This window comes from Varanus komodoensis, unplaced genomic scaffold, assembly GCF_004798865.1.
Source record: "Varanus komodoensis strain SLA01 unplaced genomic scaffold, ASM479886v1 scaffold20_1, whole genome shotgun sequence".
Lineage (NCBI taxonomy): Eukaryota > Metazoa > Chordata > Lepidosauria > Squamata > Varanidae > Varanus > Varanus komodoensis.
This window is the reverse complement of record NW_025335587.1, coordinates 10,667,167-10,688,582: the sequence shown is the minus strand read 5'-3', so window position 1 is coordinate 10,688,582 and position 21,416 is coordinate 10,667,167. Positions and strand designations below refer to the sequence as shown.

The 21,416-nt window shown below is 48.3% G+C and overlaps 1 protein-coding gene across 8 annotated transcripts in view; it reads right to left on the bottom strand.

Moving 5' to 3' along the window:
* Positions 1–21,416, bottom strand: part of CACHD1 (cache domain containing 1) — a 237,184-nt gene that overhangs the window by 13,633 nt on the left and 202,135 nt on the right. For 7 of the 8 annotated variants that reach the window (XM_044430088.1, XM_044430091.1, XM_044430090.1 and 4 more), the window contains 5 exons: positions 10,301–10,417; positions 8,984–9,144; positions 1,788–1,874; positions 1,458–1,574; positions 505–662 (listed from right to left, as the gene is read on the bottom strand). In XM_044430088.1, the coding sequence (XP_044286023.1) occupies positions 505–662; positions 1,458–1,574; positions 1,788–1,874; positions 8,984–9,144; positions 10,301–10,417 (640 nt within the window). The remainder of the gene's footprint in view (positions 1–504; positions 663–1,457; positions 1,575–1,787; positions 1,875–8,983; positions 9,145–10,300; positions 10,418–21,416) is intronic. The other variant, XM_044430089.1, reaches the window with a different exon arrangement.

Below are 21,416 nucleotides of genomic sequence, written 5' to 3'. Positions count from 1 at the left end.
GGCAGTCAATTATTCTGCTGTTCCAAGTAATTGTACCAGGAGCTTTAAGAAGTATATGCCATCATCTTTTGGGCTAAAAGATGCTGGCTCACAATGTCAGACTGCACTCTGTTTTTCAGGCACTCATAACCCCTTCTGCCACCTCAAGTAACTTCTGAGTTGTATGTGGAATTTGGTTTGAGCGGGAATTCAATGGATTCTCTGGACTTGGCTGTCTAGACTCTGGTCCACATTGTCACAGTCATGAGTCCAAGTTTCTAGCAAGCATGCCCAGCATCTGTGCAGCACTAACCAGGAATCAAGTCCTACATGGCTGCTGTGCAAGCAGAGTCCCTCTTCTGTGTCAAATGCAGCAGCCTTTCTGTACATAAGAAGGTTGCCAGTTGCACAACCTTCCCATAAATGTCTGTGAATTTTCCTTTGGCTTGGCTCACTTTCTAAGACTAGGCTGAGCACAAGAGGACATCCATGAACTCTACAGAGACAGACTGTAACACTACCCACCCTTACCAATGGCTCCCATATCTTCCACATAAGGGCTTTTGGCACCCACAATACCACCAAAGCATTCTTTCTGAAGAGCGCAGTAGGGTTTATCTAGGTGGTTCTTTCCATCACTATCCACCATGCACCACTCACAGTCTAAGACCCCAAAACAATCCCTGCAAGATAAGGAGATTACAATGACTATTAACATTCTTAGAACACTGCTCTCAGGTTTATTATCACACACTGATGAAGCTAATCTTAAATGTTCCCAGCTTAAGGCTTTCTTTTCTTTAAAAGTTGTATGAAGCCATTTTTGTTGTTATTCCATCTGTTTGATTGGCACAAGGTCTGCTGGATGAATAATAAAATTTGAGTGCAGGTGTAGCTAACCTGGTGCCCTGCCAGACATTTTGGACTGCAAGTTTTATTCCTCACCATCAGTCACACTGACTGTGGCTTATGGGAAATAGGGTCCAAAGAATCTGTAGGGCTGCCTACAGAAGTTGCCCATCCCACTTTTAGTTTATCCACCTTGCATTTTAGTTTACCCACCTAGTTTTGCCACATAATGTTTTCAAGGCTTCTCTAACCCTGTTTATTATATTTATATCCCATACTTTTTTCTTCCAAAGGACTCAAGGCAACTTATATTATTCTCTTCCTCCTCTCAATCTTAGCCTCAAAACAACAGGTACTTGGCTTTTATGAGAACTTGTCACTACAATAAAGATGTGTAATCTGAATTTACTAAGCTAAGTTTATGCATTACAACCCTACTTTGTATTACTGCTTTAAGACAAGTACAGTGGTTCTTTTTTTCCTGCCAAAATCCAGTATAAGATTTAAACATGACACTATTTCTGTCCTATGGGCATTTTCTCCATCAATTCTAAGCCCAACTTAATCATTACACAATAAAGGCAAATAAAGCTTGCTTTTGGATTTTTTAAAAAAAGAAAATAATTTACCCGCTTTCCATCCTTTGATTACAGCGTGTATTAATACATTGAGGAAGAGCATCTTGCACACTCGGATCAACTGCAGTAAATGTCATAGGTTCCTGATGGACTTCACAACTAGGATTCCTATGTTTTGGAGGAGAATAGGGATAATTAAGGAATCAGGAAGTTCTGTAACTTGTGTTTTAAGTAAAAACAGAGACAACAATCCCCTCCCCTTTTTTATCACCTTAAAGCATACTACACAGTACACAAGTTTCCACATAGGGAAATTTCCATGCATAAATATTGTGAACTTTAACTTTAATACAAAATCCTTTTTGTGCTGCTCTTGTTTACCTGCTTTCTGCATTGGTAAGATTGCCGGTGCACTCATTGACCTCCAGAGGGCACTCGCAAGGACATTCACATTCATTCTGCTCCATTCTTCAAGATGGGAAAAAGAACAAATATGTTGCTACTATTAGAAGCACAGAACTTAGCAGGAACAGGCTTTTAATTGTCCTTGCACCTCTTATGCTAAGCCAAGAAAACACTTTCGGGGTGGGGTTACAGATCTTTCTCCTACTTATAAGCCTACCAGGTATACTTTGCCAAGGATGCTACAGTATGGCTTATTCTTCCAGTACATTTACAGTGTACTAAGTTAATATGAGTATAACTTAGAAGAACAATGCTTAAACAACAATTCAGGATAAGACCAAAGCCTACCAAGCTCAGCATCCTTTTTCCTAGAGGCAGCCAAACCTGTGTTAGGACCTCATGAACAATGTATGAGGGCTCTAAGTCCTCACCCACTTTTCTACCCCAAGAACAGGGGATTCAGAGGCATGGTGCTGTTAGCTTGTTATAATGAGTAGCCATTATACTGCCTTATCCTTTAAAGTCATCCAAAGTGCTAGCCATCACCACATTTTTGGCAGCAAGTTCTGTAGTTTAACTTCTTCCATTCCTCTCCATAGAATTACCTTGGGATCTAGCTTTATGAGAGGAGGAGGAAAACATCATATTTTCTCATAAACAATTTCAACACAGCATTTTATAAATCTCTACCTTGTTCCCCCTCACCTGCCTTTTTTAGCCCTGAATAGTTGCAGCCTTACTTTGCAATGCAACTTGTTTCAGCCCTCTCATCATGTTATAGTTGTTTTTTCTGCATCTTTACCAGTCCTACAGTATCATTTTTAAGTTATGGTAACCAGAACTGCATACACTATTCCAGGGGCTGCAAGAAGGGCAGGGTTGCTTGCCTCTAACAGTCTTGAGTGGTCATTTATGCATTCTCATGTATGGGTTTTTGTGCCTGCCTATTGTAGGGTGGTGCAGTGGTTTAAACCGTTGTGCTGCTGGGCTGGTTGATCGAAAGGTCGCCAGTTCAAATCAGCACAATGGGGTGAGTTCCTGTTGCTCTGTCCCAGCTCCTGCCAACCTTGTAGTTTGAAAGCATGCAAATGCAAGTAGATAAAAAGGTACCACTTTGGTGGGCAGGTAACAGCGTTCTGTGTACCTCGGTGTTTAGTCATGCTGGCCACATGACCATGGAGACTGTCTGTGGACAAACGCTGGCTCCCTCAGCTAGGAAACAGAGATGAGCACCGCCCCCTAGAGTCAGGCATGACTGGACTTAATGTCAAGGGGAAACCTTTACCTTTTATTGTAGAGAAACTGTTCCAGCTAAATTTTCATTTTGGGTGGAAGCTCTTATCCTTCCTGTTTGCAGGAAGTATGGGAAGATGCTCCCACCATCTGCTCAATTCCTAAAGAGACTGCCATGGATCTCTAGAATAAGGGGAAGGTAGAAGGGTCCTAGCCTATTCTGATCCCAAGCCTCCATGGATAGAGGCATTTTTAGAAAGGTTGGCAGCAAGCGGGTTGTGTGAATGCATAGATGACCACTTAAAGAATGACATATACAGGTAAGCAATCTTCCTTTCTGTTTTGTGGTCTCTGTGCATCACACATATGAGTGACTAGTTAGTTTACCATGTGAAGGAAGAAGGATGCTGTTGACACAGCAGAACAGATGAGAGGGCTGCCCTGCCGAACAGAAGTCTGCCCTTGTGCGAACCACTGTGAAGGGTATAGATCATGGGTCCTCAAACTACAGCCTGAGGGCCAGATATGGCCCGCGATGGTCATTTACCTGGCCCGCCTCAGAGCTTTTGGACTTGTTTGGAGAAAATGATCTCGGAGCAAGTCCGAAAGCTCAGAGCTGGTGCATGTATTCTCTGAAATTCTTTCAGTTTTGGAGACTAGCAGAGAGCCGGTACACGTGCCAAATTGTAACACAGAAACAGAGCGAGTTAGAAAGGGCGTCCCGGGCTATCTAGTCCGACCCTCGGCTTCAGATGGCTCTGCTCACAACATGCCCACCATGGGCATGTCTAGCCTATCTTTGTACACCCTCACTGATGGGGCCTCAACCACCTCCCGTGGAAGCCCATTCCATACCCTCGGGGTCTTAACTGTCAGGAAGTACTTCCTGGCATCTAAATGGAACCTTGGTTCCCTGAGCCCATACTGTCTTCCTCTGCAGGGGAGAACAGGTCTCTACCCACCTCCGTGTGACATCCTCTCACATACTTGTATGTCGTCAACAGATCCCCACTAAGTCTCCTCTTCTCCAGGCTGAAGAGACCCAGTTCCCTCAGCCTCACCTCATACAGCATCCCCTGTAAACCGGCCACCAACCTTGTGGCCTTATGTTGCACTGACTCTAACCTGGGTATATCCTTCCTGTAATGAGGGGTCCAAAACTAAACACAATACTGCAGTTGCAGGCACTCTAGAGTCGTGTAGAGTTATTTGTTTTTCGGCGCCAGGCTAAGACCTTTTTATTTAAGCAACATTTTAAATGCTAAATACAATTGAATTTTATCTGGCCAGGGCGGCTTATTTTATAATGTGAGTTTTAATTAAGATTATTTTATATGGATTTTAACTTGTTTTATCTATGTTGTAAGCCGCCCCGAGGCTTCGGCGAATGGGGCGGCATAAAAATGTTTTAATAAATAAATAAATAAATAAATAAATAAATAGTAATACCTCTCTTGATCTAGAAGCCACACTTCTGGCTATGCAACCAAGGGTGGCGTTCGCCCTTTTGACCACCGCATCACACTGCTGACTCATGTTTAGCCTGCAGTCAACCAGCACCCCAGATCCCTTTCACAAGTGCTGCTCTCCAGCCACATATCCCCTAACCTGTACTTATGACACCCATTCCTATTCCCCAAATGCAAGACCTTGCACTTATCCACATTGAATGCCATCCTGTTGTCTCCTGCCCACTTCCATAGTCTGCTCAGATCCTTTTGGATCTGGAGTACCTGCTCCTCAGTTGTGGCCACTGCCCCAGTTTTAGTATCGTCTGCAAATCTGATCAGCAGATAGTTCACCCCTTCTTCCATGTCAGTGATGAAAAGATTAACAGGATCAGCCCCAGGACAGAGCCCTGGGGGACCCTGCTCATCACTGGCCGCCATCCTGATGATTCCCCACTAATGGTTACCTTCTGCTTTCGGTCAGTCAACCATGCCCTAATCCACCGGACAGTGCTTTGGTGTATCCCAAAACTCCTCAGTTTCTCCACCAGGATATCATGGGGCACTTTGTGAAAGGCCTTGCTGAAATCCAGGTAAACCATATTGACTACATCCTCTCCATCTAGCCACCTTAAAACCTTGTCGTAGAATTCCATGGTGTTGTTGGTAATGGCAATCTGAATATGTGGTGCATGATTTCCCTGTGGTCCTAGGACCCCTGAATTTGCAGGTTACCACATTGCATCCCCCAGCCTGTCATGGAGGCGTGCACTAGGACAGGGTTAGAGTCAGAAAAAGGAGGTGTCCTGGCATGGTTTTGATGTATTTAGAATGGGCAGAAATGATGAGCTGTGCAGGAAAAGCTACTCAAAGAAGGCTTTTTCAAAATCGCCCTCTTTTTAATGGGATGTTAGCCCTATATTAGGGTTAGGGGTGTGCACCAGGATAGGGTTATGGCTAGAAAAACAAGGTGTCCTGGCATGCATTTGATGGTTGGAATGTGTTTAGAATGGGCAGAAATGATAAGTTGTGCAGAAAAGGCTAATCAAGGAAGGCTTTTTCAAAATTGCCCCTTTCAATAGAATTTTAGCCCAGTATTAGGGTTATGGGTGTGTACCAGGGTTCGGTTAGGCCAGTGGTGGCGAACCTATGGCACACTTGCCACAGTGGGCCCGCAGAGCCCTCTCTCTCGGCATGCAAGCCAAGTCACCCCAGCATTGCCCTAACAGTCAAGCATTGGATAATAGTGCACATAGGGGTTATGCGCATGCTCGAAAAAGGAGTAGTGGTGCCAGGCGATGCCACCATGAGCTGCGACTCATCAGCCATGACTTGTTTGAACTTTCACATGGTTGATCAGTGTGCTGCCAAGGGGGGGGGGAGGGGGGAGAGGGGGAGAGAGAGATTAGGTTAGAGCTGCTCTGAGTTGTTTTTTCTAAACTAAAACCTCAATTTTCTGAATTTATTGTAGTGCTGGCACTTCACGATAAATAAGTGGGTTTCGGGTTGCAGTTTGGGCACTTGGTTTCTAAAAGGCTTGCCATCACTGGGCTAGGATGTGATCAATCATAGTGCAGGATGGGTCAAGGCCCTGTGCTTTGGAGGAAGAAGTGTGCATTCCATTTTGCTAGATAGGACCTGCATGTGGAGGGCTTAAGCGCAGCCTGAAAGATGGCAGTGAACTGCTGGAGGGAGGTAGCCATAGGGATCTGTCACATAATGATCCTCCAAGCTGTCAGGCAGAGGGTCTTGGTGTCAGCACGTAGCACCCTGCCCCCCTCCTGGAACAGGAGGTTCTGCCATAGCAGGAGGTGAAAGGAGGACTGTCTGGACAGCCAGAGGAGGAGGGGGAACCAGGGCTGCCTTGACCATCAGGTGGTGAGCAGAATGTAGTTAGTCCTGTACCTTTGGATTTTGGCCACTACCCTGGTGATCAGGGGAAGTGGGGGAAGGCATAGAACAGAGCACCCTTCCACTTGTGGAGAAAAATGTTCCCCATGAACATCCTGCCGTGTCCTGCCTTGGAGCAAAAGTGCTCGCATTTGGCATTCAGGGGGGTTGCAAAAAGGTGCACCTCTGGGTGCCCCATTTCTTGCAGTGTGTGTAAAAGATGAAGGTCTCCAGTTCCCACTCCTATGGGACAGAGGGGGAATGTCTCAGGGAGTCCGCCAGGGTGTTTAGGCAGCCTGCAAGGTGAATGGCTGTGGTGGTTATGCCTCTCCTGATGCACCAGTCCCAAATGTTGGATGTGAAGGCTGAAAGGCAGGCAGAGCAGGTCCCACCTTGCTTGTTCAGAGAGTACATGACAGTCGTGTGGTCTGTGGCTATCTGAATGTGCAGTCCTTTCAGGGAGTCCTGAAGACCTTGCAAGCTGCTAGCATTTCCAGCAGGGTGATGTGGAGACCAGACTCATCCAGTTCCCTTTGGCCATGGGCATGCATGTCTGTTCAGTGGGCACCCCAGCCTGTATTCAAAGCGTCTGCTGTGATGGTAGCAGAGGGCTCCTAGGGGTGGAAGGGCACTCTGGTGGCGAGGTTGGCCATGGTGCACCACCAGCAAAGGGAGTGTCTGACTAATGGGGGTGGGGAAAGGAGGGTGGTATGGGGGTCTTCATCCACTGCAAAGGCTTCCACGAACCATAGTTGAAGGGGCCTCATTCAAAAGCGTGTAAGCTACAGCACTGACACGTGGTGGCCATGAGGCCCAGCAGCCTCTGGGTGGTGTGAGCTGTAGAGTGTGCTGCAGTCCTGACGGACGTGGCCAGCAGAATGAGGGTCTCTGCCCATGGTTGTAGAAGGAATGCCTTGGTGTGGGTTGAGTCCAGGCAAGCCACTATGAAGAGGATAGACTGTGTGCAGGAGAGAACGGATTTGTCACCGTTGATGAAGAGCCCCAGGTCCTGCAGGAGGCAGCATGTGATGTATAGCCCACACAGGAGGTCCTCTCTGGAGAGGACTGCCAGGAGCCAGTCATCCATGTAGGGGAACATCTGGACACCCTGGAGCCTAAGGTAGGCGCAGACCACTGCCACACACTTGGAAAAGACAGGGGGAACAGTGGCCAGGCTGAACAGGAGAACACAGAATTGGAAGGTTTCCTCATCTATCTGGAAGTTTAGGAAGTGCCTATAATCGGGATGGATTCTGATATGGAAATAGGTGTCCTTCAGGTTGATAGAGGAGAGCCAGTCCCCCTGGTTAAGCAGGGGAAGGATGCCTTGGAGGGTGACCATTCTAAACCTCTTGGGGGTGATGAACTTGTTCATACCTGAAGATCGAATATTGGCCCGAGGCTTCCATCATGCTTAGGCACAGTGAAGTACTTGGAGGAGAAGCCTGTGCATGCTGTGCTGGGAAGATGCTCTATTGCCCCTTTGGCCAGGAGGGACTGGACTTCCACCATTCTAATATGGCTGAGGGGTGGCAGGGCGTCAAACTCTATCCTGTACCCACATTGGATGATAGAGAGCTCAGGAGTCAGGTGTAATATCCTCCCATGCTGTGAGGAACTGGGCCAGATAGAATGTGAAATTGTGGGGAGGTGTAGGGATGGAGCAGCCTGGATGAAAGCATCAGCATGTTCTGTAGCTAGAAGAGGGAAATAGTTTTCTTTTCTTCCTTTAAAAAAATGTTAGGAGTGAGAGAAGAGAGAAAAAATGGTGAGCAGGTAAACGAGCGGAAGGTCCAATCAGTGAAGCGACTCAAACGTAGTTGAAAAAAACCTGAGGGACTGGGCAGGAACCCCCCCCCCACCCCTCGTCCTGGACAGGGGCAAGCCTGGGCTTCCATGTACTCCATATTGCTGAGCTGTGGAAGTTTTTCTCTGCTCCAGGCCTTGCATTCTGTGGCAAAGCCCATGTGTGTGGGGTGCACAGAGAGTACAAAGAAGTATAGTGGTATCAAAATCCCTCTGCCCTACACTGCAACAAGATCATAGCTCATGCACAGACCTAGGGGCTGTACTCTAGAGTTTGGATATGTGTATTGGTAAAGGAGAATGTAGGGGTTCATCCATATGCACCTGAAGTTTGCCTGGGAGGAAATGGGAGCTCTGATGCAATGCTCCAATCAAGTTCCTCAAATGCTACCATTGGGAATATGGCTCTTTAGTCGCTTTGACTGGGCAGGAGCTCATCTGTACTCAGGCAGCTGCAGCGGAAAAGGAACTACCATTTCTTACCCACACAGGTGACTCTAAGGGCATAAAGGCTGCTTTGGAAGAAACAGGAAGAATATGCCTTGCCCAACTATCAAGATTTTTAGCCACAACCATGAGCACCTGGAATATTTTCACCTGTATGAACACACAGGACATCTAAAAAGACAGCACATGGTCAGGAAGAAGGGTAACAAGATTCTACAAAAACAGGGCTTCAAATATGTCATGAACTTGGTTCACTCACCTGCTGTAAAAATAATGCACATGATCCAATGCTGTGCAGTGCCACTAAATACCATCCTAATATGGCACCTGACTTCAATTTTTTCTTACCTGTGACAGTTCAGACAGAGCCTATCTACCATGCTACAGGCACAGAAGGCAAGCGAGTCACAGGTTTCATTTACTATTCCAACAAAGGCATTGGTTCCAGGTACTCTTGTCAGCTTGTATTTAGAACAGTGGCTGCCATGCACAAGATTTGTCAGATCACCCTAGGGGAAAGCAAAACATGTCAGATACGTGGCAGGGAACATGTTTCCTGGTGAGGTGAAGCATTCCTTCCCTCACAAATATCTGCTAAGCTGTAATTTGAAACACCACTTAGAATGCTAAGAAAGCTTACAGTGTGTCCCAGTATGTAAACTGTGTGGTTCTCATTACCAGGTAGGAAAAGTGCCACCAATATATAGGCTAATCAGAAAGGGAAGCACATGAGCTGTATGGAATGAATTGTTCTGACTGAAGCGCTGTGAAGTAATTGGATGTCACATACACAATACTATTACAATGAACAGGCATAGAATAGACACATCAACTACTTGTTTAGGAAAGCTCTTATTAATTTTGTCAACAACAATTTTTCCCAATGGCAACATTTAAGGTGTCCAGCCACCCACTGTCCTACCCAGTAAACCAATGTGTTAAAGAATTGTGCTGCATCCTAAATCTGTTGTATAATTTCTACTCCTTCCCTGCAAGGAAGAAGAATAAAATGGGGCAAGAGCAATACAATTTAAGCAAGGTAGAAACACAAAACTCTACTTACTTGACCTTGTTCTTTTAATATCATCAATGAATGAATAAGAGGAAAAGCAGGGGAAGCCCTTGGATACAGACCAAGGAACTGTTTAGTCTCACAGTAGCCAAACAGATGGTTCTTGAGAAGCCCACAGGCAGTGCATGAAGGCTACAGTTCCCACTGGCTCTTGTTCCACAGCAACTGGCTACCAAGGCATGTTGCCTTTAATCTTGGAGGCTGACTATAGACATGAGAACTAGTAGCTATTGATAGTTTTTTCCTCCACAGATTGTTCTGATCATGTTTTAAAGTTGTCTAAGTTTCACAGTCACCTCATCACAGTGAATTCCATAGTTTAACCATGCACTTTTCTGAAGACATACTTCCTTTTGTCTAGCTAGATCTCCTACCATTCAGCCTCATCCAATAACTCTGGGTTCTAGTGTTATGAGAGATGGAGAAAAACCTCTCCTTAGCCACTTTCTCCATGAATCTAAGCTAAAGAAGCTTGTTCCAGGTCTAATGTTTGTGGCATATTTGGATGAAAAAATTAATGTGGTGTACTTTTTAAAGCTGTGCTGGCCAATGACATGCCCAACAAAACTAAACAACAACAAAAAAGCCCATACCATTAAGCTGGTATTAAATTTATAAAATCTCTGGACTGTTCTGTCACTGAAACTGTTACAAAGGTTTTTCTTCACAAAGTTTGGATGGTTCAGAATATCATTTGCTACCAAAGGTTCCTGCAAATAGAAGTGTGAGATTTTTATTATAATCTTCATGAAGGATTAAGTAACATATCTATACTGTTAAATTTAACAGCCATGGTTGCATTTGGATAACATGACCACCTACTCTGCAAGCAAGCTACACAGAGTGGGTCATTTCACATGGAGAAACATGGTGGACTCAACAGATGATCAAATTCACCACAAGTTGTCCCCTGCATTCATTTCTCCTACTGTTATTCCAGGGGACCCCGCAGGAAGACCCAGCTTTTCTTCCCTCCCCATGGCAACCATGACTTCTTTTCCGGTCGCCACAGCCTTTTTTCCATTTTACCCTTTTCCTGCTTGCATTTTTACAATCTCTGAACAGTGACAGCCAGTGATAGCTCCTTCCAAGTGCTCAAACAGCTCACTGAAGGTGCTATCACAAGTTCACCATTAAAAAAAATAAGCCCAACCATTTTAAATTTTATATTTTTATTTTTGACTGGTAATTTAGTGTTGCACAAGTACAGAGTTTTCACAATGCACAGCCTTGCCTTTTCAATACCTTTAAAGATATTTATGTGAAACTGCAGGTGGCACCATCCATGGACATTGTCAGTAACTATATAAATAGGTTAATTTGCTTCCCATTCAACAACAGTCAAATAGCAATCTATCAAGTGAGAAGCAATCTACTCTTGACTTTGCTTCTCATTTGATAGCTCACCTCCTGACAATGGCCAAATGGGAAACAAAGCAACAAGTTAACCTATTTGTAGCCTTGCTTTGTCATCATCCATGGATAGTGCCTCCCAGTGCTTTTTTTGTAAGAAAAAATGGTGCCGGCACTCATGAAATTATTTACCTTTCGCATGTAGTCAATCACTGTACACACACTCAAACACGTCAGTTGTGTAATGAAACATATTGGTTGCCACCCGCAGTAAGCACTCAGTGCGTGACAACACAACCAATCACAAGGCGAGCAGTGCCATCACATCCAGCACGGACAAAGTACGCATGCATTGGACTCGACACACAAGCAGCCCGCATGCACCATTTTAATGATTTTGCTGCCGACCTGCTATGCTCAACAGGGCAATTCAAATCCACATGGACCAAACATCAAATTTTCAAAAGTTACTTTTAAAACTTGGAAAATTTGTCGAAAAAAGGTGCCAGAACTCAGTTCCGGTGCATTCTATGACAAAAAAAAGCACTGGCGCCTCCTATATTTTGGCACGAGCGAGAGCATGGATGCTGACAAAGCAAGGCTATGCATAGGTTTATTTCTTGCTTTGCTTCCTGTTTGGCAAAAGTCTAATAGAATGAAGGATGGGCAGTTAGGATAGCTGAACTTACACATGTTCAACTCCCCCCATAACTTTACATAAATCTCAAGCACCAAAAAAATAAAAAATAAAAAAATAAAATCCTGGTGAACCATTTAGGAACTTTGAAGGAGCTGTTCATGGCTGTCACTTTAGACACTGCAAAAAGGGATCTGTGGAAAAAAAGCAGGTTGCTTACCTGTAACCATTGTTATTTGAGTGGTCATCTGCGCATTCACACACATGGGCTTTGCTGTGGAATGCAGGACCCCAGTTGGAGAAAAACTTACAAAGTTCAGAGTCACAGAGTGGGCAGGAACCCAGCCAGGAACCTGTGCAGGTAGCATGGGGGGGGGGGCTCCCACCCAGTCCCTCAATTACCTGAATACAGTGCTGTCCCAGGTGTGCAAGGGAGCTGGAAACCTGTAAAGGACACACTGGTGACCATGCCCTGCCCAAGGTCAGTGCAGGATGTTATGCTGATGACAGCCAGTGGCACGGAGGGTGGGTAGTGTGAATGCACAGATGACCACTCGAAGAATGACAGTTACAGGTAAGCATCCTGCCTTTCTTCTTCGTGGTCTCTGTGCAATCACACACGTGTGACTAACAAGCTTACCATCCAGGAAGAGGGGGCTGTCATCACTGAAGGATCGTGTAGAGTCAAATGTCCAGTCCTGTCCGGCGTGGATGTCTAGATGCTGGAGGTGGACGAAGATTGAGGGCATAGACCATGTTGCAGCCTTGTAGATCTCATGGAGTGAGACGCCAGTTAGGAGCGCAGTAGGTGTGGCCTGTGCATGCGGGGAGTGGGTGCATGGCCAGGCAGAGAGGGGAATCTGCCATTTCGCAGGTGACGGAAATGGTGCAGAAGACCCACTACGATAGTCTCTGGCTGGAGAGAGTTTCCCCCACCTTGGGACCCTCGCAGCACACAAGCAGGCAGTCAGAGCAGTGCAGCAACTCATTCTGGGTCTTGTAGAAGGCAAGGGCTCTGTGGACTTTGAGGAGGTGGTGTGGCCTCGATCGGGGTGGAGCGGTTGGGAAGGAAGGTGATAAGAACAATATACTGTTTAACATGGAATGGAGAGGTCAGCTTAGAAGCAAAAAGTGGGTCTGGTGGAGGACAACCTTGTGTCTGTGGAATGTGGTGAAGGGGGCATCGATCTGGAAAGCGGTTAGTTCGCTGGCACAGCAAATGGATGTGATGGCTATGAGGAATGCAGTCTTCCAGGAGAGGAAGCAGGTCTGATGGGTTCAAAGGGCTTCTTTGGTAAGGACCACGTAGTGGCTCCAGCAGGGAGTGGAGGCCTGGACTGGGGGTGGGGGGCAATGTATTGCAGGCCCTGGAGGGAGTAGCATGCCAGAGGGTGGGCAAACACAGAGAACCCTTGGATATGCGGGGTGGAAGTGTGAAATGGCCACTAGATGAACCCTTAGGGTAGAAGGGGAGAGGCCCATGGCAAAGCAGGTCTGTATGTAACCCAGGATATGCTTGTTAGGGACGGAATTGGGGTTAAGGCCCTGTGCCTTAGGGAAAGTGGCAAAGGCTTTCCATTTTGCTAAATACAGCCTGTAGATGGAGGGCTTGAGAGCGGTCTGAAGGATAAAGGTCAATCACAGTAAGAATCTCTAAGACATCACGCAGGGGATTCTGGTGTTGGGGTGTAGCACCATGCCCCCATCCTGGGACAGGAGGTTGTGCTGTAGGGGAAGGTGGTTGAATGTCTGCTTGGACAGGTGGAGGAAGAAGGGGAGCCAGAGCTCTCAGCCAACAGGGGGTGATCAGGATGCAGCAGGCCTCGTCCCTTTAGAGTTTGGCCACTACTCTGGTGATCAGAGGAAAGGGAGGGAAGGCTTAGAAGAGGGTTCCTTCCCATTTGAGGAAAAAGACATTCCCCATGGACCCCTTGCCCTGTCCCACCCTGGAACAGAAGAGATCGTTATTTGGCATTCAGGGGAGTGGCAAAGAGGTCAACCTCTGAGTACCCCCATTTCTCACAAAGTGTGTGAAAGGTGGAGACCTCCAGTTCCCACTCGTCTGGGAGGAAGGGGGAACAGCTCAGGGAGTCTGCCAGGGTGTTTAGGTGCCCTGCTACATGGACAGTTTGTGAGGGTGATGCCCCTCTTGATGCACCAGTCCCAGATGGCAGATGCAAGGTCTGAGAGGCAGGCAGAATGGGTCCTACCTTGTTTGTTCAGATGTACATGACAGCAGTGTTCTCTGTAGCTATCTGAGCATGGTACTCTCTTAGAGCATTCTGGAAAGACGCAAGGGCCTTGTGGACTGCCAGCATCTCTAGCATGTTGATCTTGAGACCAGACTTGTCTGATTCCCAGTCGCCCTGGGCATGCATGTTTGCACAATGATTGCGCCAAGCGTGTATTTGAGGTATTTGTTGTGATGATGGTGGAGGGCGGGGGGGGGTGGATGGTCATGCCTATGGTGAGATTGGCGATGGTGCCCCACCAGTGGAGGGACTGTTTGTCCACCTGGGGTGGGGACAGGAGAGTGGTGTGGGGGTCTTCATCCACTGCGAAGTGTTCCATGAATCACAGCTGGAGAGGCCTCATACAAAGGCATGTAAGTTGCAGCACTGATACTGTGGTGGCCATGAGGTCCATTAGCCTCTGGATGGTGTGCGCGGTGAAGTGTGCCATGGTCCTGATGGACGTGACCAGCAGCATGAGGGTCCCTGCCTGTGGTAGTGGAAGGAAAGCCTTGGCATGGGTTGAGTCCAGGTGAGCCCTTATGAAGAGGATAAACTCTGCTTGTGGGGGAGATAACAGTTTTGTCACAGTTGATGAGATCCTGCAAGAGGCGGCATGTGGCATGCAAGCTGTGCAGGAGGTTCCCCCTAGAAGAGGCTGATAGGAGCCAGTCATCCTATCCTGTGCTGGTCGACTGCAGGCTGAACATGAGTCAGCAGTGTGACTTGATGGCCGAGGGCGAACGCCACCTATGGTTGCATAGCCAGAAGCGTGGATTCTAGATCGAGAGAGGTATGACTGCCACTCTATACAACTCTGGTGCGCCTGCAGCTGGAGTATTGTGTTCAATTCTGGGCCCCTCATTACAAGAGGGATACAGCAAGGTTGGAATCAGTGCAGCAAAGGGCCACTAGGATAGTGGCTGGTTTCCAGAGTAAGCCATATGAAGAGAGACTGAGGGAGCTGGGTCTTTTCAGCCTTGAGAGGATGAGACTCAGAAGGGACCTGTTAGCAACATACAGGTATGTGAGGGGGTGCCACATAGATGTGGGACATGAACTTTTTTTCTCTGTAGTGGAGGGCAGGATGCGTTCCAATGGAGCAAAGCTCAGGGAATCAAGATTTAGAGTGGATGCCAGGAAGTACTTCCTGATGGTTAGGACCCCTAGGGTGTGGAATGGGCTTCCATGGGAGTTGGTTGAAGCCCCGTTGTTGAAGGTGCTCAGGGACAGGCTAGACATGCACATGGTAGGCATGTCATGAGTGGAGCTGGCTGGAGATGGGGGTCAGACTAGATGGTCCAGGAGACCCCTTCTGTCTCTCTCTGTTTCTATCCAGGTAAGGGAGTATCTGGATGCCCTGGAACCTGACATGGGTGCAGAGCACCTCCATGCACTTGGTGAATGCATGGGTGGCAGTGGCCAGGTCGAGATGATCTGTTTCCTCAAAGAGTGCCTGGTGTTGTCCAGCTACCACCCACTTGTGCACCTTGCCCAAGAATGGGATATTAGCCACCAGTCTATAATTGGTGGCTATCTCTAGGTCTAGGGACAGGCCTGATCACTGCCTCCTTCAAAGGGGCAGGGACCCGACCCACCCTCAGAGAAGCGTTGATAATCTCCCGGACCCAGGTACATATCCCATCCTTGTCTCTGACGAGCAGCCACAAGGGACAAGGATCAAGTAAGCAGGTGGTAGGCCAGACTAGTCCAAACATATTGTCCACATCCGCAGGCCACAGCAATTGAAACTCATCCAACAAAGATGTACCAGACAGTGTTATGGACACTTCCTGCTCTAGAGTCTCAACAACTGTGGAATCCAGCTCGTGGCAAATTCGAGAGATTTTATCCTTAAAGTGCTGGCCAATGTCCTCACAGTGAGCTATGGATGGTACAATCAAGTCCTTTTTGGGCTCAGGTTGTAAAAGGCCCCATATTACTAAAAAAGCTCAGCTGGACGGCACTGTGAGGATACATTGGAAACGGAGAAGAATTCCTTCTTTGACACCCCCTCTGCCACAGCATAGGTTTCATAATGAGCTCTAAGTTGTAATCACTCAGATTCATCCTGGGATTTCTTCCATCTGCGCTCTAGTCATCTCCCAGGCTGCTTCATCACATGCAGCTCAGTTGCCGAGCAGGCTCTACAACGCAGGAGAGGACGCTTAGGAGCGATCATGTTGATTGCCCTGGTCATTTCCCCATTCCACAAATCAACCAAGGCATTGACAGGAGCACCAGCTTTATCAACTGGAAAATCCCCCAGAGTCCGCAGGAATTCATCCGGATCCATAAGACTCCGGGGACGGACCATCTTAATAGCGTCCACACAGAGGGAGAAATTGGCTCCGAGTTCAAACCTCATGAAGAGGTGATCTGAACATGACAAAGGAATTAAAGTCAAATCCCTCACTTCCAGATCACTATCTTCCTCCCCCATTGAGAAAATCAGGAGTGTGACCCCGCCCCCCCAACCCACCAAGGTCCAGCATTGGCCTGAGGCTTCCATTGTGCTTAGGCATGGTAAGTACCTGGAGTAGAAGCCAACTTTGCCATGGAGTTCCACAGGGTTCCATTTTATTCCCCATGCATTTTAACATCTACATGAAACTGCTGAGAGAGGTTATCAAGAGGTTTGGGCTGCGGAGTCACCAGTACATTGATGACACCAAGCTCTACCTCTCTTTTACATCTAGTCCAGGTGAGGCACTGGCCATCCTGAACCGGTGCTTGGCTGGGGTAATGGGTTGGATGAGGGCCAATAAAAAGAGGCTCAATCCAGATAAGATGACATGGCAGTTCAGCCCTACAGGTGAGTGACACCTGCCCTGTTCTGGATGGGGCTGCACTCCCCCTAAAGGACAGGGTGCACAGTTTGGGAGTGCTCCTCGATCCGGAGCTGTCCTGGAGTCCCAGGTGGCAGCGGTGGCGAGGAGTGCCTTTCTCCAGCTTTGGCTGGTCTACCAACCGTGCCCTTACCTGGATGAGCTATGCCTTGCAACAGTGACCCATACTATGGTCACTTCCCAACTGGATTATTGTAATGAGCTCTACATGGGGTTGCCCTTGAAAATGGTCCAGATACTTCAATTGGTTCAGAACAGAGCTGCCAGGATACTAATGGGGACAGACAGGTATTCACATATAACGTTGGTCCTCTATTGCTTACACTGGCTGCCAATTAAAGTCCGGGCCCAATTTAAGGTACTGGTGATGACCTATAAAGCCCTAAATGGCTTGGGTCCTAGATACCTGAAGGAGCACCTTCTCCCCTATGTGCCCTCCCACCCCTTGAGATTTGAGTCAGAGGCCTTCCTCTGGGAGCCACCCTTGAAAGCGATCAGGAGGATGATGACCTGGAGGAGGGCCTTCTCTGCAGTGGTGCCCCAATTGTGGAACATGGTCCCCAGAGAGGTTCACCTGGTGCCAACGCTTTTCCTTGGTGTCAAGTGAAAACCTTTTTACTCTCAATATTTTATTTGTTAACCTATTTTATTTAGTGGTCTTATATTTTACCATCGGATGGTGTGCAACTGCTACTCTTATTTCTATTTTTATTCTATTTTATTAATCTGTTGTAAACTGTCCCAAGATGTCGGTCAAGGAACAGTACAGAAAAGTAATTTTTAATTTATTTTTAAAGAATAAGATAGACAGCATCACAAAGGTGGTCTGGAAGCTGGTCCACCATGGTGCCTATGTTTTCCCATAGGAAAAGCTGGTACCTGGCCATAATTGCCTCACAGTTGGAGACCCAGAAGCCGAGGGCAGCGGCCACATAAACCTTTTTGGCCATAACATCCACGCGGTGGCCCTCCTTGTCCACAGTAGTGGACTGATCCCCCTGGAGTGCTCCCTGCATAGACTTCACAATGATAGAGTTAGGCTTGGAGTGCTGGAGAAGGAGAGGGAATACCTCGATGGTCACCTTATAAGCAGAGTCCATCCTGCATGAGGTGGCCAGGTGCTTTCCAGAACTGCTGGGCTGTGCGGAGCAATGCAGGAAGGGCTGGGATGGACACTGCAGCAGTGTCCCCTGGGGCCACGGAGTCATAGACTGGGTTGGCCTCAGGTTCAGTGGGGTGAGAGGTCTGAATACCTAGGTCCTTTGCCATATGGAGGATAACATCAGAAAAACCACCTCTTTTTCCAGGTGACACAGAGAAGTCCTGATCTAGGGCCTGCCCATCTGGGCAGTGAACAGAGGCTGGGGAAGGAGAGCATGTCGAATTGGGAGAGCAGCTCTGACCTGAGTCCTGAGAAAGAGAACAACAAAGGCTATGGCTATGGCTTGGATGGTCTCATCATGCAGCCAGTGAGTGTTATGGTGGGATGGAACAGGGCAGTGGGAGCTGTGGTGCTGGTGAGGAGGCCTCTTGGAGGTATCTCCAGGAGCGGCCTACAAGTCAGAATCCTCATTGAGCCAATGTCGTTGGGTGGTGTGGAGCCAGTCCCGCAGGCTGGCATCATGGCTAATTTCACTGTGGAGGGAGGCATGGTGGCAGTGGGAGGGAGGCTCCTTGGCCGCTGTAGTGCAGCAATCCCAGCTGAGAACCCTATGCCCATGGCCTGGCTCCTTGTTACACCATGAGAGTTCAGCGCATTCTTGTGGTCAGCTGCTGTCCTGCGCATGTGACCTGAATGTAGGCGGGGTGGTTAGGGAGAGATGGTGGCAGCAACAGTGGTCTTCAGAGCAAGCCAGGCTCTCAGAGGAGGAGGTAGGGCTTTGATCCTGGTTGCAGTCGCAGTGGAGTCAGCAGTGTGATGCAGGGAGCCTGTGGCGGGTCTGGGTTACAGCATGGGACTCTGAGAAGGTGGAGTCAAAGTCAGCCGGGCACAGTCTCCTCTTGTGCAAGGCCTTTGGAATCAAGATGGGAAACTGGCTGAGGCGGGAGGAGGCCAGCTATCATGACAACGAATCACCCCAGTCCAGCAGGGGTGAGGGCAAGCATCCCAGGCAACCCCTGGAGCATGAAGTGGCACCCGTGGGTGCCGGCTGTTGTGGCCAGTCCAACAAGGTAGAGGCGTGGCAAATGGCTTCTCTGGCAAGCAAGGCCAGCAAGGCCTCAGGCATGGGGCAGTTGGTTCCTGGTTGCCAGGGAACGCATCTCCAGTGAGTCTGGGTCCAGGACTGTGGGGGTTGTGTCCAGAGGGGCCCTCAGGTTAGGCATTCGAGGGTGATCCTGTGAGGACTCTGGTACCGGGGCAGGGGTGGGATCCTTTGCAGCATGACGCTATTTCTTTTTGGAGGTGGCGGCTACATTGCCCAAAGGCCCCTCTCCCAGCGAGGTCTTTTCCTCGAGGTTCTTGCTGTTTTGGAGGGTCCCTCGATGGGAGGTTTGTTGACTTCCACAGGATCAATGGTCTTGAGGACCCTCTGCCTGCACGTCTGCTCCTTAAATGCCTAGCAGTGGGGGCAAGTCTCAATGAGATGCCCCTCACCGAGGAGGCACTCGGAGTGACCAAATGCGGTGGGTAGCCAGGCCACACAGGAGGAACATCTGCGAAAAGCCAAGTTGGCCAAGTGGCACAAAATGGAGTACACATGAGGCACAAGAGGGAAAGAGAAAAGGAGGCCTTGTTTCTCCGAGCAGGAGAGGAAGGCAAGGAGAGAATGAAGAGAAGTGCAGGATGGGCCTTGTCTCTCATGGCAGTAGCCAGGAAGGGATATCAGAAGTAGGGAAGAAAAAATAGGTATGAGATACAATCATACAGTCAACACGGCTTCCGCAAAAACAGGTCCTGCCAGACAAACCTTGTGGAATTCTATGACAAGGTTTCGAGATGGCAAGATGGAGGGGATACAGTGGATGTGGTATACCTGGATTTCAGCAAGGCCTTTGACAAAGTGTCCCATGCTATCCTGGTGGGGAAACTGAGGAGTTTTGGGATACACCAAAGCACTGTCCGATGGATTAGGGCATGGTTGACTGACCGAAAGCAGAAGGTAACCATTAGTGGGGAATCGGGATGGCGGCCAGTGACAAGCGGGGTCCCCCGGGGCTCTGTCCTGGGGCCAATCCTGTTTAATCTTTTAATTAATGACATGGAAGAAGGGGTGAACAGTCTGCTGATCAAATTAGCAGACGACACTAAAACTGGAGCAGTGGCCACAACTGAGGAGCAGGCACTCCAGATCCAAAAGGATCTGAGCAGACTATGGAAGTGGGCAGGAGACAACAGGATGGCGTTCAATGTGGATAAGTGCAAGGTCTTGCACTTGGGGCATAGGAATAGCTGTCATAAGTACAGGTTAGGGGACAAGTGGCTGGAGAGCAGCACTTGTGAAAGGGACCTCGGGGTACTGGTTGACTGCAGGCTAAATATGAGTCAGCAGTGTGATGCAGTGGTCAAGAGGGCCAACACCACCCTTGGTTGCATAGCCAGAAGTGTGGCTTCTAGATCAAGAGAGGTATTACTACCACTCTACACAACTGGAGTATTGTGCTCAGTTTTGGGCCCCTCATTACAGAAAGGATATAGCCAGGCTGGAGTCAGTGCAGCGTAGGGCCACAAGGTTGGTGGCCAGTTTGCAGGGGATGCCGTATGAGGCGAGACTGAGGTCTCTTCTGCCTGGAGAAGAGGAGACTCAGAGGGGATATATTGGCGACATACAGGTATGTGAGAGGATGTCACATGGAGATGGGTAGAGACCTGTTCTCCCCTGCAGAGGAAGACAGGACTCGCTCCAACAGAGCAAAGCTCAGGCAGCCAAGGTTCCATTTGGATGCCAGGAAGCACTTCCTGACAGTCAGGACCCCAAGGGTGTGGAATGGCCTTCCACAAGAGGTCGCTGAGTCCCCATCGGTGCGGGTGTTCAAGGATAGGCTGGACGTCCACATGGTGGGCATGTCGTGAGTGGAGCCGGCTGGTGCCGGAGGTCAGACTAGATGGCCCGGAGACCCCTTCTGACTCACTCTGTTTCTATGTTTACAATTCTTTTATATACAGAGAGAGGAGAGATGAAGATAGAGAAGATGGAGAACAGGCAAGGATTGAGTGGAAGATCTGATCAGTGAAGTGACTCAAAGCATGGTTGAATTAAAAACTGAGGGACTGGGTGGGAGGGACCCCCCCTTTTATTCTACCTCGGTGGGGCCTTTTATTCTACCTTAGTAGGGGTGGGCTCCTGCCCACTTCATGACGCCACGCTTTTTAAGTTTCCCCCCGATTGAGACCTTGTGCTCCACAGCAAAGTCCATGTGTGTGATTGCACAGAGACCATGGAGGAGGAGGAGGAGGAGGAGGATAAAATGAACAACAAGAACACAGTGACTGCAAAATGGGTCACAGCAGATGCTGGAGCAGCTGTCTCTGACAGCGGTCCAGGCAAGCTCAACAAGAGTCACAAGAGTTTTTTTGCTACTCTTTCCAAGCAGCACCCACAGCACTTTCTTATATGATGGGTTCAGTTGTCCAGGTTTAGACTACATGGTAAACAACATGTAAAACAAACGATGGGTTGGGCTGGGTGGTTTGCAGCCC